Source organism: Dama dama, chromosome 20 (assembly GCF_033118175.1).
Source record: "Dama dama isolate Ldn47 chromosome 20, ASM3311817v1, whole genome shotgun sequence".
In the NCBI taxonomy this organism is placed as follows: domain Eukaryota; kingdom Metazoa; phylum Chordata; class Mammalia; order Artiodactyla; family Cervidae; genus Dama; species Dama dama.
This window is the reverse complement of record NC_083700.1, coordinates 14,376,366-14,394,942: the sequence shown is the minus strand read 5'-3', so window position 1 is coordinate 14,394,942 and position 18,577 is coordinate 14,376,366. Positions and strand designations below refer to the sequence as shown.

At 45.7% G+C, this 18,577-nt stretch overlaps 1 protein-coding gene across 9 annotated transcripts; it reads left to right on the top strand.

Annotated features, from left to right (window-relative positions):
- The first annotated feature begins 177 nt into the window (after positions 1 to 177).
- LOC133040588 (uncharacterized) lies at positions 178 to 17,847 on the top strand. Of its 9 annotated transcripts, XR_009689004.1 has the most exons (9): positions 185 to 506; positions 2,234 to 2,347; positions 2,818 to 2,932; positions 6,698 to 7,078; positions 9,172 to 9,468; positions 11,245 to 11,379; positions 11,580 to 11,671; positions 11,991 to 12,471; positions 13,394 to 17,847. XR_009689004.1 is itself a non-coding variant. In XM_061120472.1 (8 exons), exons 1-8 carry the CDS (start codon positions 486 to 488, stop codon positions 13,430 to 13,432), a joined length of 1,188 nt encoding a protein of 395 aa, XP_060976455.1. In that variant the 5' UTR covers positions 180 to 485; the 3' UTR covers positions 13,433 to 17,847. The 9 variants fall into 9 exon arrangements, 7 of the variants coding, with proteins under 7 accessions (XP_060976458.1, XP_060976455.1, XP_060976454.1 ...); XM_061120472.1 differs by lacking the exon at positions 11,991 to 12,471 and having other exon boundaries at positions 180 to 506; positions 11,586 to 11,671; XM_061120471.1 differs by lacking the exon at positions 11,991 to 12,471 and having other exon boundaries at positions 183 to 506.
- Positions 17,848 to 18,577: the final 730 nt, after the last annotated feature.

The following is an 18,577-nucleotide window of genomic DNA, read 5'->3' as shown; positions in this document are numbered from 1 at the left end:
TGTGGTCACACTGCCTGTAAAGCCATCTCAGGGCCCAGGGACCACAGCAGGTGGTGACCTGGACAGAAAAAGACCGTGGCCAAGACACAGGTGTGCTTAGCTGAGTAAATATTTGCTTACTGGAAACCTGTCACAGGTGCCATGGGCAGCTAAGTTGAAAGCTGCCTGTCTTGTTCAAGAGCACATGTGACCCCCAGGGTCCTCACAAGAGGGCTGGGATCAGGGTGAGTCAGTAGGGCACTCACTCTCAGGTGATGATTCATCACTGACACCAGGCTGAGAGTGGGATCACCTTGCCGCCTCTGTGCACAGGAACTGCATTCTGTATCACAAGCTGGGAGGGGGGCAACAGCGAGTGTTGCCTGGTTATATCACAAGCACCAATGTCCTGCTGAACTGCTGTGGGAGCCCAGCGGCAAGAGGACTGAAGTTCATCTGGGGCAGGATGCAGAGATTCCCAGGACACCATCCAAGCTGCATCTGGAATGATCAGGAGACATTTGATAGTAAGTGAGAGGGAAGGGTCTTACTCCACGGAGTGGGAGCAGGCGTGCAGGCTGGAGGCTGATGGAGTTCTTACTTAGACCCATAAAGGATGAGGTTTGGCCCCTAAAATGGGGAGGTTTTTCCCAGTTATCTGCACCTGCTAGGACTCTCCCTCCCTCTGTGGGTTTCAAAATCCCATGTGGGCATGTTCTCAGGGGCTCTGAGTAGGGATCTCAGGAGCCCACCCCTTCCCTGTGAGATAGATTAATGTGGTCCAAGTGCCTGTTGTGGGAAGACGGTTGTGCTGGGTACTGTGGTCTGTCCTCTCTTACTGGACAGAAGAGAGATGCTGGCAACCAGTCCAGCCAAGAATCGCTAGGGAATCTTAGAGGTAAAGGAAGCCCAGCAGAAAGAAGCTGAATGTTGTGGCTGGGGTGAGAATCATGGACAAACAGGTTGGATGGCAGCCCTCCCAGGAGCTGGGCACAAGCGCAGGGTGGGAGCAACCTCTCCACTGGGTGGGTGGGTGGGGCTTCTTCAAGTTTAAAAGGTCATGTACTTGGTGTGACTGATAGAAAGGATGTTGAGACTGTCTCTCTATATCTCACTGTTTGCTGAACCCAGGGTATGCAAGGCACGAGTAGGGAAGCTGCAAGAAAACTCAAAGAATCATAGGAACTGTAGACACATTTATTCTCTCCTGACTGGCATAGCAGCCATAGCAGCAGACACGATATAGTCTTTCCTCTCGTGGTTGACCCAGTGGGCATAGCATAAGCTTATGGAACAAAAGTGGCCTGTGGCCAATCGGGTACATCACGATGTGCATGCACAGTGCTATAAGTGATCTCAATTGTTACATAACCATGTATTTACAAAATGTGGGGCAAGAGGCTGTGAGGCAAGAGAGCCTGACCACTGCCATCTTGGCTAGTTTGCTCTTTCCCTACAAAGATGAAAAGACCTTGTGAAATCTGGACCATGAGGCAACCTAGCAGGACAGGGTCCACTGCCCAGAGAAGTAGGGCAGGATCCACTACCCTGCAGGTCACAGACAATGAGGGTCAGACCTGGAAGACTGACTAACTGAGGTTTCTCAGACCACCAGCCTTTGCAGGTCTGGGTTGGGCTGTTCGTAACACACCGAGCACAAGCAGAGGTAACAGGGATTGGTCACGGGCTGCCTTGATCTCAGAGGCTGCTGAGATGCAGCCGTACATCTTAGTTTTCCTGCCTGGAATGATGCAAGGAAGGTGAAGGTCTGCCCTGGGCCAGGCTAGGTCTCCCTCCCCGTCATGTGACTTCTCAAGGGCTGAAACCATCTTGTAGATGAGATTCATTGCCCTGAGAGGGACTTGGGTCTCTGAAGGCGAGTGCAAAGAAAGTGCAGGGACCTGGTCCCAGGCCACGCTGTCCTACATGTTGACTTTCCAACCTTGGGTTTATTCACTAGATTCGCTGGATCCTGTTTCCACGTGTGTCAAACAGGAGGATAATTGTAATTGTAATGATATCTGCCTTTCATAAATCTATAAATTTGAAATTTGTAAGAAGATCTAGACAAGTTGGGGGTGTTGACAAAGATTTAGCTTCCCAGCTGCACAGCTGGCTGACATGTTGAATTGACCTTAGATATCTGGATTTCCAAAAAGTCCCTGGTGTTCTGCCAGCACGGAATGTTGGAATGTTTTGTTGTCTGGCTCTCTCCCAGTAACCCTGGCCTGTAGCTGCATTGCTGTTTCTCTAGGCTCCTCCTCCCTCCCCAACTCTGGAGCAGACCCACATAGTCCTCACAGTACTTCCAAGAGTAGAGGAAAAATATGAGACTTGCTCTCCTCATCACCCTGAAAGTAACCAGAGGGTGAGTTGCCTGGATTTTGACTCCTTACAGAAGTTTCTGACCAAAGGATTCATCCGCCACTAACTACATGGGGTTGGAGGGAATAAAGCAGTATTGGATATTCTCTTGTCTGAGATGCAGCAAAGCAGTTTCTGGAAGCACAGAGTGAACTCAGGTGACTTGCTTGAGGCTGCACAGTAGAATGGGACAGTGGCTGTTATGTTGGGAAATTTTTTTCCAGAGTTTATCCAGGCTGATATGACAACAGGGTTGGAGTATCTGCAATACAGTGGAGTTGTTTATACATTTACTCTGCAATTGTTTGCTGAGGTCTTAATGTAGGTGCTGGTGAAATTAATAGGAAATCTCCGAGTGGTTTAGTATAGGCTGGTGGGCCATCCATCTAGAACATATTAGCTCCTCCCTAAGGGTGGAGAATAGCATAATCGCCCTTTGAGTGACACTCCTTCCTCTCTTTCTGCTCCTCCTAGATGCTTCTTCTGTGGCCTCACAGGCTGAGCAGGCAGCCTGTGATGGGGCCCTGCTCAGAAGACCCCCACCTCTGCGGGCCCTCCAGGCTCCTGGGATTCACCAGCTTCCTCCTCAGTGAGTGATCTGGGCTCCTGGGAGGGAGGGCCTCTGGGTGGAGCAGGGAGGCAGGGTGCCTTTTCCATGCCTTATGTCCTTGGTGAACAAAAAGACAAAACAGCTCTGCAATTATTTAGCAAATGCAGAGCCTTTGGTTTAGAGACCTGGGGTGAAAAGAAGAACAAAATGATCTTCTTGTTGTGGTGAGTCTGAGACACCTGAGCTCAGGCAGCCTTCACTACATTAAGGAAAACATTTCTAGGAAGATAAGTCTGTCTCTGCAGCAGAAATATGAAGCTGGGTGAGCCGGGAGCTGCCTGCAGAGAGGGGGAGAGACTAAGAAGCTGGCTCCTTGACTTGGACGGGCTGGGGAAACAAGGCTCCCTGGTCTCAACTCAGAGGTATCGTGACAGTCTGTGCAGCTGTCCTGTGGAGAAGAAGGTTGACTAGAACCCTGTGTCTGAGATGGAGGAAGCAATTGTAGTCTTGATTTCTTGGGCAAGATGCAGGATATTAAATGCAATTAAATGAAATTCTGCTTTTGTAAAAGGAACAGCAACTTCTCAAATTTAAGGGTTTCTGTATCCCACCTGTTGTAAGAATATGGAGAAACTAAGAACGGAAGTGTAGACTGGTAATGTGGGTTCTTGAAGTGGGTGAAATAGAGGAGGAAAGAAGGGAAAGAGACGTAGAAATCTATGGGGAGTTAAGTGAAAAGTGAGCTAAAGACTGGACAAAACCCAAATTATATACGTGACTTCCTGGAGACTATCTGATTATGTATGAGAAAATTAAAATCTAATGAGTAAACACTAATACCGAAGGAATTATGAATTCTGGAGAAAGCTGGAAAGCTTTTATTTTTAATTAAAGTTTAAAATTTTTAAATTATTTTTTCAGTATTCCAGCCACTAAGTGAACTTTCAGGAACTATATGAAATTTAATTAATTATAGACTGTTTATAAACAGAGGTCTTGAATTAAGAATAAACTTTATAAAACCTTACCTCCTTTTCAGTAATGTAACTCTATAAGGTAACAGTAAAATATAGAGCTTCTTTTCTCTTCAATTGTATGTAACTTGAAAATAAGTTCTGTTATTTAGAATTTTCTCCATAGGCTCTGGGGTTGGAAGATTACATAAAAGAAAGAGAAGGAAAATGGACAAAATTGTAAATTGATTTGCAACTATTAAATTTTATATTATTTAAATAAACTCTATGTTGTTTGTAACCACACTCTCCCTGGCTTTATTTTCTTCTTCAGGATTAGATCTTTTGTAGATCACATCTCTCACTCCCTTCCTTCTCTTTCCAAGTCTTCTTCTACCTTCCTCAGAGCTCAGCTCACCATCCCCCCGAGTGGGTCCTCCCTGCACACTCAGGACTGAGCTTCTTCTCTCTGGTTTCTGTTTTTCCAGGAAGTATGCAATCTGGACAGGCTGGTGGTTAACCCTCAGCTGGCCAGAAGTCCCTGCTCTGCTAAACCCCCCTAAGTACTTGCTTCCCCTTTCTCAGGAGAGGAAAGTTGGAGGATGAGCCTCTAGGAACTGCTCAGATCCTGGTGATGAGATAGTGGTGCTGGAAGGGGAGCTCCTCAGGAGGACAGGGACAGGGTGGGGAGCCGATGGGAGCTCCTGCAGGGGAGAAGCACTGGGCTGGGAGAGGGGAGCTCTGGTGCCAGGAGTGGCTCCGCCCTGTGTGACCCAGGACAAGTTCACCCCCTGGGGGGCCCTTCCTCTGTGACAGGAGGGGCCTGGATAGATGTCCCCTAAGGCCTGACCTGGAGGAGATGCCTGATTAAATGAATACAAAGAAACATCTGAAATCCTTAGGCATGTGAACACTGGCATGAGTTATTCTCTGCTTCCAGTGAGAGCCAGGAATGAGAATAAGTACAGCTGGAGGGAGACAGGTCTGAAATGGTGAGAATTTATTGAATTGGAAAGAGGATTGGGACTGTGGCAGGCTGACATGAAACTGAGGGAGCCTCTGGTCAATATCTAGAGAGCAACTGAGACCAGTAGGTGCATCCTGACCTGCTGGAAGAAACAGATTGATCATCTTTTCAGGATAAGGGACTTTGCCTCATCCTGTTCTGTCCTACTTTGTCCCCAGAAAGGGTAAAAGGTATCAGGTCCCTTGGGCCTATGTTTGAAGAGGGAAGGTGGGTTCAGGAGGTAGTGGCCCTGAAGCAAATGTGCCCACTGGTCAAAGCTCTCCAGGAAAGTGTCTGAGGAAGGCCCACTGTGACCTGGCAGGGACTGACTGGGAAGTGTTGTCTCGGTGGTAGGGACAGTAGAGCTCATTAAATGATCACTTGCTCTCCCCCTCATATTCTAGTCCTTGGCAGCTAGCCAGGGCTTTGTCACAAGTGCTCGTCGAAAAACATGAGCAGAGAGCACACTGCTTGGGGACAGTCGCAGTGAAACCCCTGTGTGATTCTCCTCTCTCCTCTCCTGCTGTGGGGCTGGGAACCTATGAGGATGCTGCGAGTTCCATGGGTGCAGCTACAAGGAGGTGGGGTTTCCTCCATGTATGACAGGGCCTCTCCTTCACTCTCTCATGGGACCTGTGGTGGGGACTACGGACCCCCCTTGTTCTAAGACCTTGAGGTATTGTAACTATTTGTTACACAGCACAGCCTGTAGTTTCCTGACTACTGCACTGCCTAGAAAGAGGAGGAAGGGTAGCAGCCTTCATATTTGTGTTAGGTATCTATTGCTGTGTAACAAATCACCACAAAACATAGTACCTTAAACACCACCAGGTATAGTCTCAGTCTCACAGGTTCTGTGGGTCAGGGCTTAGGGTTGGATCAGCTAGGTCCTCTGACTCAAGGTCTCCCAGACTGAAGTTAGAGTCTTAGTTGGGGCTGGGGCTGCATCAGCCCATGGTCCACTGCGCAAGCTATGATTCCAAGATCTCTCAAGAGATTGCTGTTGGGAGGCAGTTCCTGTGGCTGTTGGGCTGAGGGTTCCAGTTCCTCTCTAGATGTTGGCCAGAGGCTCCCTCAGTTTCTTGTCATGTGGGCCTCTCCTTAGGCAACTGACAATATGACAGCTGGATTCCTCAGAGTGAGCAAGAGAGAGAGAGTGAAAAGGAGGATGTGTGTGTAAGCAAGAGGGAAGTCACAGTCTTGTATAACCTAGTATCACTGAGTGATATCCATCATGTTTGCTCTAGTCTGTTCCTTGGAAGCCAGTCACTGGATGTATCCCACTCACCAGGGAGGGCATTACAAAAGGATGTGAACACAAGGGGACAATAATTAAGAAGCTAATTCTACAGTTATGCACTTGGTATTGACAGAAAATCTGCTGAGTGCTTTTGATACACGAAAGTGAGAAAGTCACTCAGTCGTGTCCGACTCTTTGCGACCCCGTGGACTATATACAGTCTACGGAATTCTCCAGACCAGAATACTGGAACGGGGCGCCTTTCCCTTCTCCAGGGGATCTTTCCAACCCAGGGATCGAACCCAGGTCTCCTGCATTGCAGGTAGATTCTTTACCGACTGAGCTATTAGGGAAGCCCCATGATCCCATTCAATTTATGAGGTAGGTGGGGAAACTCCAGATTAGAAGATTTAAGTTACCTCCTCAAGGTAACAATTCACTAGAACCAGGATTTAATTCTAAAATTGCTTAAATTCATTTGACTAGGCTGCCTCTTAAGAATCAAGGGAGTATGTTGGATGAATTTCATTTAAAATATAGGTTATGTTGTTTTCTCCTTTATTGTTACTGAAAAAAAATTATGTTTCCTGTGTCCCATGACCTAGGTGTCTGCAGCACTGGGGTCAAGAGTTCTGGAGCACATGGTTCTGGAGTTCAGGATTCTGGAGCCTATGTTCCCCTGGAGGGGATCCAAGGAGGTTCTGTGTTGTTTCATCTGTCCAAGAATCAAGAAGCTGACCCAGAGGAGGTCTCATGGGGCTTTGGCCCTGAGTCAAACTACAGAGTCCTGCTGCAAGTCCGCCGTGGGGCAGACACCCCAACCTGGGTCAGCCTCCAGGACAAGTACCAGCACAGGGTCCATGTGCCCAATGTGACGTCCCTGAGGATTGAGAACCTGACCCGAGAGGACAGTGGGCAGTACCGGGCTCGAGCCAGCTTCACTGGAGGAATAGAACTTACCCAGGTTTTCCTCCTCACTGTCTATGGTGAGTGACACTCCTCACCACGGCTTCCCTCCTGCTTTTGAGCTAAGAGTGTCAGGTAGGCCCCATTTTTCAGGATCCCTTCCAGACACCAGCGTTCAAGCTATTTCCTCCCTTGAATTAGGGTAAGTGGGTTTACTGCAAATGGTGAAAGGAGTTGAGATTCACTCCAGGGATAAAACCACTTTAGAATTTTGGGAGAGGAGAATGGAAATTTGGGGAAATGATATTGCCATAGCAATTGTTGTTCTTTATATGTCTAGGTTTACTTAATGTGTGTATTGCTTATCTGTTGCTGCTATAATGCTGCTTTAATTTGGAGGCTGAACACAGCATGAATTTTTTATCTTACTAGGCTCTAGATCAGAAGTCAGACATAGGTCTCACTGGGCCAAAGTCGAGTTGTTGGCAGGACTGTGTTCCTCTATAGAGGTCCCAGAAGGAAATTCATTTACTTGTATTTTCCACTTCTAGTGGTTGCTTACGTCACTTGGCTATGACCATCTTCCCCTACCTTCAAAGCTGGCAATAGTGGGACCAATTCTTCTTACATTCTAATCCCTCTGACCCCCTTCCTCTTCTTCTTTCTTCCATTTCTAAGAACTCCTGTGATTGCATTGGTCCCAACCAGGTAATCAGAGCAATCTCCTTATTTTGAAGTCAGCTGATTATCACCTTAATTCTTTTACCTTAATTCCACCTTGTCTTGTAACCTATCATAGTCATAGGTTCTGAGGATTGGACATGGAAGTATTTGGGGCCCATTATTCACCTACCATAATCCAGAAATTCATGTGTAGTCAGTGCCTCCTCTCCTTTTACTCAGCGCCAGTCCAAGGCCAGCCTCACTCACAAAGGCTCCAGCAATCCAGCTCTAGATGCCTGGGTAGATGTAGGAGAATGGTTAAACAGTAGCACTTCCAGAGAGCCTCACTTAGCCAACACTTTCTTTCCTGGAAGTCCCTGCGTGCATAGGAAAATATCTGCTGTGAGAGAGTGACTGTTTCTGCTTTAGGTCCCCATGTGATTTCTATGACCAACTTATCAGTATGTCACTTCTCAAGTTCAGTGGCATGTTCTAACGGACTCAGACTTATCATTCCTAGTTGCTATCATTGACTTAAAAAAAATGCACGATGTTTGAGTTATGAATTAAGTTTTTATTTGGAGCAAAATGAGGATGGCAGCCTAGGAGACAGTACCCCTGATAGCTCTGAGAAACTGCTCCAATGAGAGGGAAATGTCAGTGTATATGTGACTTTGGTGAAGGAGGAATATAAGCAATAAGAACATTTTCCCAGAAGTTTTCTACTAGTCTCCAGAAGCTTTTTCTAGAGGAACAGTCATCACCATAAAGGATTTTAGTGCTTTTCTAGATACAATGAGGTACCAGAATTGAGCTCATAAAATAGGCTCCTGAAAATATCTAGCTATCAGAAGACCTGTCCTGCCAGTCCCACTCTCCCACACCGGCACAGAATGCCTCATGTCTTCTTTCCACCCTGAACTCCTTCAGTGGGGTGTGAAGGTCAGCAGCTACAGCAGCACATGATTTGACCCTTGTAGAGGGAGATAGCAAGTGCCAATTGTTGACACTGCCCCTGCATCTCCCACACATGTCTCCACTATTGGGAGCACAGAACCTTTCTCTGGGCTCCCAACTCTGACCAGGCATCTTCTTCTCTACAGGCTATAAAATCTCAGGCATTATCTGAGCAGAAGAAGAGGCCAAGTTCCTGATCTGTGATTAGCTCTTCTGTCTGAGACTTCCTCCACATCTAGAAGGAGTCCCATTTTCTTAGAAATAATTGGTCTTGGGAAGGTGGGATCAGGCTTTATTTTCTTGTTGGAGATGTTTAACGCTTCCTCAACATGCACACAATCTAGTGAAATCACATATGGCTTAATTCAGTGGCTCCCCACTTTATTGTCATTTGCTATGTATTAAGTACCGGGCAAATTCTGTTTATCTATATAATGCGTTCACTGTCATTAAGGGAGAATGCCAGGGTTTCAGTGAGATGATGGATGAGAATGTACAGACTGGAATGTTCTCCAATCATGTGAGCTCCATTCTATTGTCCCTCCTCTCTCAGGAACTGTACCCCTTCCTGAGATCGATGTCAAGTCAGCATCCATCACACCAGGCTGGTGCAACATCACTCTGGAGTGCAGAGCCCCAGGGGCTACAGAGGACCTGAAGGTGACCTGGGAGATCAAAGGCCTTCCCAGGGAGCTGGAGCAGAGAGTGACATCAGAACTACCCTCCAACTCCTGGCACCTGACTCTGAACGTGCCCCTGAGCCAGCCCGCTGCCAGCTTGACCTGTGTGGTCAGCAACCAGGTGGACCAGAAAACAGCTGCCTTAGACCTTGGAGAAGTCTGTGTCTCTGGTGAGTGCACCGGCCAGAGGGGACGGGCACTCTGAGAACTAGAGGCTCTGGGCTTTTCTCCCCATCATGTGATGAGCACCTCCTTCCTACCAGGTCACCCCTTTTAGGAGCCTGGGAGTTATAGTCAGCTTATGTGTGCACTAACTCTCTCTCAAGTCCATGCCTGCCTCTCCACCCACTTTTTTTCCCCAAGGAAAAAGGAATTTGTTTTTGATGCAAATCAAGTCGGTTCACCTCCAGGTGAGCAAATCTCAGTCCCAGCTGGCCCTGGAGGCAGAGCAGGTGTGGTGTGGGGGAGGAGAAGAGAACTGGGGCTGCAGCAGCAAAAGCATTTCCTAGAAATGTATTTCCCTGAGGGCTCATCCCTCCCCTGACCCATGCTCCCTGCTGCCTGTACCTGCCTACCTGTTGCCCTCTGGGGAGCTCCTTCCCTCTCAGCTGCTACAGGGCAGTGTCAGATCTGGTCCAGAGCAATAGCTTTCTAGCACTTCTCCTACCTCATCCATTATCCATAGTGTGTCATCCACTGTAGTCTTTTGAAAAGCAATTGGATTTTGTGATTGGTCTGTATCATCTGTAGGAGTCTGACCCAGGGCCTCCCTGCAGGATTCAGGGCTCTGAAGCTCCTCTGCCCATGTTCCTTACCTCACACACTTCACACTAAATTGTTTGCTTGGCTTCCCTGAATGTGTCCTGAAGTTGCAAGCTTCTGAGCCTCTGGAAATGCTGTTTCCTCTACCATCAAACCTCCCAAATCAAGAGTTCCTTGCTTATTCCTATTGAAGGATTTCCCTCAGGTCATGGGCATGTAACCTATGTCCTGCGCTTGGTTATAGTTCTGTTATGAGTCAAGTTTGAACAAAGGGTGGCTCAATCTCATGTTGCACAGGCATTGCAGTTGCTGTAACTGCCCTGCCTCAGGCATCATCCCCTTTAAGGAGCAGTCCATGGCCACCCCACACTGAGTAGCAGTGCAATTGATGGGTTTGTCTTCTCCATAGCCTGGAACACCTTGAGGGCAGAGGACATGTCTTGTTCTTTGAATTCTTATACCAAACAAAGTTTCTGGCACTATTCACACTCAGTATTTCACTGAGTGAATAAATGAACTGGTATCCTGTGTGCAATCTAGCCCCTCTAACCCATCCCCCATGAGCTGCTGGTGGGAGCTGATATGTCAGCATCACTTAAAATCTCATGATACTTTTCCCTTGGTCCCATTCTAGAGTCTCAGAGAAAGTTCAACACTCAGCATGACCCTCAAGACCCTCTGGAAAGAGCCTCTCTTCTCTCTGATCATCCTCATCCTGCTTGTCCCTGCCCTTTCCCTCTCCTGCCTGTTGATCGGGAATGATTGCAACCCCCAGGGCTGCAGATTTGACATAGCAGTGTCTCCTCCTTCCTGGAAAGCTGTGCCTGGCCTGAGTATCTGGTAAACTCCTACTCCTCCCTCAGAGGTGAAGTTTATGTATCACCTCCTCTGGGAGGCCCTCCATGAAGACCAGTGTACAAGGTGTTAACTTCTACTGCACTGCCATCTCTCTGGCTGGACGACTTTGGTATTTTCTCCGTCTTCCCCAGGGTGACCTGTATTGTTTATCTCAGTGTCCCTGGCATCAAGCAGAAGCTCAGGACCTTGAGTGAATGATACTGCCTTGCCACCTCCTCTTTAGCTTCAGACCTCTCCACTTGCTCTTCTGTATCTTTCCTCGACAATGGATGTCTCAAGTTCTGTTTGCCATAATTTTCTTTATTCTTTCTGTGTGAGGAAAACAGACTCACCTAGAAACAGCAGTGCTGAGACTGTGCCAGGCATCATAGGGGCTGTTGTGATTATGCTGTTGATCCTCATAATTGGGCTGTTCCTTTGGAAGACCTATAGGAAGAAGAGGAAGATGAAGACTGGAAGAGGTAGGTTGCATTTCTGCTTCTTGCCCCAGGTCCCACCCCTCCCCCACTGAACCCTTGGTTGCCTTCCTCCTGCATTTTGCTGCTCAAGGAATATCAATGCAGAAGGGGAAGGCAGGTGTGGGCTTGGCCTTGACTTCATTGCCATGGGGGAAGGTATATGTTTTCAAGGCGAGGTTCAAGCTCTACTCTGTATGACGCAGGTGTAGAATTTCAGGTTGACCCCGGGGACAATGATGGTGGCATCCAGTATGCGGAGCTGAGCCAGCAGGGGTCTGGAGAGGTCACACACAAGGTGAGAATGGGAGCTGAGCCCAGTCTGGGATCTCATGGGTCTATCTCCTGGGTCTGTCAACCCAGTCACCTGCTGTTCCTGGTCCTGCTGTCTCTTTGACTCTCTCCAGGTGGTCAGTGGTATTTACTAAGAAAATTTAAAACTTGGGGCCAGTGTAATGCTGGTCACTTTGGGAAAACTCACATGCATTTCCTGTCAGCAGCATTGCTTCCTTCTGGGTCACTCTAGAGCCTCTCTCAGCTTTTTTAGAAACTCTCTGACTTCAAAAAAAAAAAAAAAAGAAAGAAAGAAAAAGAAACTCTCTGACTTCAATTCCTAGGGTGTTGGTAAACAACATTTAGAAGAAAAGGAGTCTAGTACTGTCTACAGTGAGGTCTACAAGCCAGAAAGGGAGACCATGAAGATAACTTAATTGGAGAAAGCAGAAGAATCAGAACTACTAGGACACTTCCACTCGGAGCTTGATTCCTGCAGACACCTGCCTCTCCCGGCTCTGGTCCAGCTCCAGCTGCCCCTGTGACCCTCCCGCCCTCAAGTGCCTGCGCACATGTGGCCTTCTCACAACCTCTGTCAACTTCCCCAGCTGTCTTCCCACTCAAGATCCTCACCCTGCAGGACGAGAGCTCTTCCATCATTGACCCAGCACCTAGCCCCTCTTTTCCTGAAACTTCCCAAAGAGGACCTTCCTGCACATGATAATCCCCACAGCCTCTGCTGTGTGACTGGTGTGTATCTTTCTGAGCATTCAAGCCCAGGTGTGGAGACAGTGTAAAGGTGTTGACCAGACTACAGAGGACAAGGTTAGGCTTTGGTGCTGGGTGCTGAGTTGGGTGTCTGTGGAGGCAGCATGGGTAGGTGGGAGCTCATAAAGAACTGGCCTGAGGTTTCCTTTGCCCCTTATGTCGGGCAAAAGTTGTATGTCAGGCAGTGTGTTTGTGTGTGTATGTCTATTTGTCGGTATGTGTGCTGGGGGGATAGCCTGTGCACATTATACAGTAGTCCAGCCCTTGTTCCTGATCACTAGTACTGACTAACCTCAGCTTCAGCTCGTGGACCTCAAATCCACCTCCTGTGGAGTGGGTAGAGGAATTTGTACTGTTTCTGGTCCTTCAAAACCTCCTGTGTCTCAGAAGGACCCATGTTGAGATTTGTATTCTTAGAAAAGCAGCTTCAGGGCATTCCTGTCTGGGGTGGGGGTCATTAGAATGGAAGTGCAGTGTGCTACCCGCTCCCCCCCAACACACACACTCTAATGAAGCTGCTGTGAGAAGTAAAGCTTGTGGGAAGGTGTGAACCAGCCCTCTCCTGCCTCTTCTACTGACCCTCATCCCCCACAACCTGCTGGCCTCAGATCCTAGTCAGCCTACTTTTTGCTCACTCACATTCTTCTGCCTGAAATGATCTCTCCCTCCCTGTCCCTTACTCTTGTCCCTGCCTGTTGGAATCCTAGTATTCCACCCAATCCTAGACCCCTTTCCAGGTCACATGGTCTACATGTACCCAAAGATTTGGAAATGGTCTCTCCCACATCTAACTTTTTGGACACAGGTGACATAACCAATTTGGCTGCCATAGTTTGATTGGGTTGGTCATCAGTTTTCCCTGCCTGCATCACCTGGAGCTTCCTCGGGAGGGTGTCATGGCTTTAGGAGGCCAGTGCCAAAGAGACAAGCACCTCTCTTTGTGAATTGTCTGAGCTATTCTTCCTCTCATCTCCAACAGGAACTCAGCAGATTGATCTCAGAGCACAGCATCTACTGAAGGTGTTTCTGGTAGTAAGTCCACAAGGAAGCAAAGATGGACGTGATGAGCCCCAACAATCCTGCCTGATTCCCCATCCTACCTCCATCCTCACATTGCTTGAGGACCTGATGTCACCTGCACTGTATTGTGTGGGATCTTCTCCTCTTCCTGGGGGTCTTCCTCTCCTCAGCCTCTGTCTCCAGCCTTCAGTCCCAGCTCTTGAGTTGGAGATGAACTCACTCTGGTACTATGATCTGTGTCCTTTTGTCTGTTGGCCTGCATTCTTCAATCTCTTGGTTTCCCACCCAGTTCAGCAATCTCAGCTTTTTCTGTTCTGACCTCAGAAAGAAAAGTTCTGAACTAAAATCTTGAGCAATAAGAAGCAATGCTAAGATCCTGTTGGATAAGGGAGAAGCAGAGTTTCCTTAATAAAGCCATTTCTAGCTGGTTTATTGTCAGGCTGAACAGAGAAGGCTGAGCGGGAAGAAGATGACCTCTCTCACTGGAATCCTAGGTGACCGGTCATGGCTGATATCAGTGCCATGAGTCCAGAGGCAGTGTGAGATGTGACCACTCACTGACCCCCTCCCACCCACCTTGATTCTCAAAGCATAAGACAAAAAAGAAAAAAAGAAGGGAACTCAATATTCCAAGCCTATATTGAACCAGCTTTTGTTCCATGAATTTTATAAGTATTATTTCTTCTTATTCTTATAAGAACTCTTTTATTTTTTATTTATTTATTTATTTTTTTGAGGCTACTTACTTTATAATATTTAATTGGTTTTGCCATACATTGACATGACTCATTGGAAAATACCCTAATGCTGGGAAGGATTGGGGGTAGGAGGAGAAGGGGACAACAGAGGATGAAATGGCTGGATGGCATCACTGACTCGATGGACATGGGCTTGGGTGGACTCTGGGAGTTGGTTATGGACAAGCAGGCCTGGTGTGCTGTGATTCATGGGGTTGCAAAGAGTCGGACATGACTGAACGACTGAACTGAACTGAACTGACATGACTCTTTTAGAGTAGCTATTACTATTCCTGGACTTCCCTGGTGGCTCAGATGGTAAAACGTCTGCCTATAATGTGGGAGATCCGGGTTCAATCCCTGGGTCAGGAAGATCCCCTGGAGAAGGAAATGGCAACCCACTCCAGTATTCTTGCCTGGAAAATCCCATGGATGGAGGAGCCTGGTAGGCTACAGTTCATGGGGTTGCAATTACTATTCCTGTTTTGTAGGACAAGCAACTAATATCCCAAAATAGTTGGTGGCAGAGCAAATTGTTAAATTCAAGGCTAGGTAACTCCAGCATTCATAGCTTTTCCTTTGCCACATGGTCAATGAAGTTCTTGGAATCCTAGAGTATTCAGAAAAGAGTATGTTCCATTTGTTCCTCTTCCAAGGTTCCTTGTTCTGACTCAAGTGCCTCAGCTTGAATGAGTTCATCCTGATGATGAATGGAGCTGGTTGGTGGGTGGGTGAAAAGGGAATTTGGTGGGTTGGTGGGTGAAAGGGGAATTATCCCTTAAGAGCACAATGGAGTGGGAGATGTGGGTGGGAGACATGCAATGACAGGTCCTGTGCTCTGGTTCAGAAGCAGTATTTGAAGCAGAGATGCTTCATCTTGGGTCTTATGGGAGTTCCTTCCTCTTATACAAGGTGTGTTGTGGATTTCAGCATCCCTATTCTCAAGTTAGCTTCCCTTTCCATTATTATTCATAATTTCGTTCAAGAATTATGTGATGCTGAAATCCTCAATGTACAAATGAAAAATTAAAATCCAGAGATATTAAGTATTCTACAGAAGTTCTCATGAGTGTAAGGTATATAGGCATGATCACAGGAGATAATAATTCCACTCATTTTGATTCCTTTCTCTGTCATTCTGGACACCCAATCAGTTACCAGCTTCCACTGTGCTATCCTTCATAAATATTCCTGTACTCCATTCTCCTCCACTTCTTTCATTCCCATCTTCCACCACCATTTTTGCAGTTCCACCAGCAATGTGTGAGAATTTCTCCACATTATCTCCAACTCTTGTTATTTTTAGATTGTATCCATCCTAGTGCTGATGAAGTGATATCTCATTGTGGTTCTGAATTGCATTTCTCAAATGATTCATGCGAACATGTTTTCATGAGCATATTAACATTACTTGAAGAAATTTCTTTCTTTCTTGAATTCTTTCTTGTTATGCATTGTCCCTACATCTCCACCAAGTCTGCTTTTCTCCCAGTCACCAGGGAACTCCACACTGCTAAATTTAGTAGTCAATTCTCAATCCTCATTTCCCATAAGTTCTCAGCCATAGTGGATGTATATTTCCTGGAAACATTATTTTCACTTTGCTCTTTCCTACCTACTGGGTGTTAGCTCTGTAGTTTCCTTTATCAGTATCTTTCCAACCTCTAAATTTTGGAATAATCAAGGTTCATACCCAGACCACCCAGACCACCTCGCTTCACTGTCTACACTCATTTCTGTTTGATGCTCTGGCCATGCAGTAATCTTGTGACTATGTGACTTTATGTGCTAAAAAGGACTTAGAGATGTGACCTGTCCCCTGAACTCCACAGTGTGAATATCCAACTGTTTACTTGACATTTTCACTGGCATGTATAACAGGCATCTCCGTCTTGACATGTTTAAACTCAGACTCCCCAAACATGCTTCCTATACAGTTTCCTACCCCTCCAAAGGTCACCTCAATCCTTCCCTTTTTTCTGACCATAACACTTGGGTGTCATCCTTGACTTCTTTCTTTTTTTTCATTTTCATTTCTTTTTTACTCTCTATTAGAAATACTGATAGTTCAACATTCTATATAAAGTTGAATACTTATTTTTGTATACTTATATGAAAAAATATGTTTATAACAAAATGCCTCTTACCACCTCCCTGGTCCAATTTCGTCATCATTTCTCACTTGGATTATTACAGTTGCCTCAGAGTCTACCACTTTTATCCATAATCCTTTAATGTCTATTTTCATAATATCACCCAGATGAATCTTTTCAAAACTTAAGTTGCATCACATTCCTTGTTGCTCAAAACTACCCTGTCACATTACTTGTTAACTCAAAATTTCCACTTTATCTGGAAGATTCTGTATCAGCAGGCCTCCTCTCTCATATACCCCTCCTTCCTTAATCCACTATAGGACACTGGGCTTCCTTCCAATCCTTCAATACTCCATGCATGCTCCTTCCTCTCTAGAATTCTCTCCTTCTAGGTATCCATGTCTCATTCCCTGACCTCCTTTAAGTCTTCTTATAGAAGTGAACTTCTCAGTAAGACCTACACTGACCTCCCTATATAAAACTGCAAACTCTTTCTGGTGGCCTCCTCCCTCCTCCATGTGCTACTTTTCTCCATAGCCAGTGTGACAGTTAGTTATTCTGAGCTGTAGACAGTATGTATTGAGGCCTCAAAATATAAATTGTCATCCTGTAATGCAAATACCATTATTATTCCCAGTAAGTGGCTACACTGGTAAATCAATGAATTTATTCAAGTCACATAACTAATAGATGGCAGAGCTGGAATTGGAATCTTGGAGTTGGATTCTGAAACTCTTGACCACTATATACTGTTAAAATAAAGTATTTTTTCTCCACATGATGGAATACTATTTGTGTACTAAGAAGAGTTAATTATATCCTTATGTATTTGAATGGAAAGTTTCCTATGAAATATTAAATTAGTTATGAAATATGCATCATATTAACCTATATTGTAAATATATATAAATATGTTTATGTGGGCATGAAATATTCCAACAGTTAGTAGGTTAAGAATTTAACAGTAGCTAACTTCTGTGGTCTGTCTCCTTTTCTGTATCATTAGTTTTTTTACAACACTAACTAAAAAAATTATCTATTAAAATTTTTGAACAGTGAAGTGACATGATAAGAACTGTGCTTCAGATAGATAAAGCCACATATATGCCAACAAGAACTTTATCATCTAAACCAGCTAACGAACTTATGCTTATTTCCACTTTCTATTTTGTTGATTTAAGTCTTCAGGATCTTTACTGAAATAGCCCCTAATGGGTCTACATAAGTCTATATAGTTCAGGCAAAGCAAAAATTTTGGTCTGATTTTTTTATCCAAATGGACACTCCCCATGTATTGCTCACAACCCAGAATGTTCATTAGATCAACTAGAGAACTTTTATGAACAGATGCTTGGACTGTATCCTGAAACTGGGCACCACTTATATTTTAAAATATTTATTAGATGTTTTATCAGGCTTGAGAACTGAAACCCTGAGCCTACATGAAGTCTTCAGGAAATTCAAATGGGAATGTACATGGCAAAGAAAGTCTGTGAATGTGTTTTCCAAGTTGTTTCTCAATGTGTCTTTTGTTTCTAATAGATTGAGTTAAGGAATGAATAAATGACAAAACCCTACAATTTGTCATTACAGTTGACTCTTGAGCAACACAGGGGGCTCCCACTCCCTGAACAGTCAAAAATTCACCATATAGCTTTATAGTCACCCCTCTTTATTCACAGTTCCACATCCACTGGTTCAAACAACCACAGATCATGTGTACTGTTGTACACATTTATTGAAGGAAATCACCATGTATGTATGGACGTAGCAGTTCAAACCCATACGATTCGAGGAACAACTGTACTTCAACGTGTTCACCAAGGTTCAGAGTCTGACATGTAGGTCCTGAGCCAAAACCCAGAATCTCCATTTCACCCTTTTGCCTTGGGGGTGCAAAATCTTGATAATAGATGTGAAATGACCCTGGTAAACAAAATAAGAATGTTCATTAATTTACAGTGGGAAGTACACCTGCTACCCTGGATGGCTATTCCTGTTAGCCTGACCAAGTCATCCTCTTCCCAAAGAGAGGCCACACGGGAAGCCGAGGTACCACTAGACTACTTGGGGAGCACTGAGTTGGGGCAGGTGAGCAGATGCTGCTGGTATGGATTCCAAAGGCCTTCTCATCTGAGCTCTTCATCTTCATGGTAGGACTTAACCACCCAGGGCATGGAATTCTCCTGCCAGCCTGATGAAGCATTTTGTTTGCCTGTGTCATTCATCTCTCTTCATGCCCCATTTCTTATTAACCATCCTTATTGACATCCTTTTGGTTATGGGCATATGTAAGAATAAGACTACCCT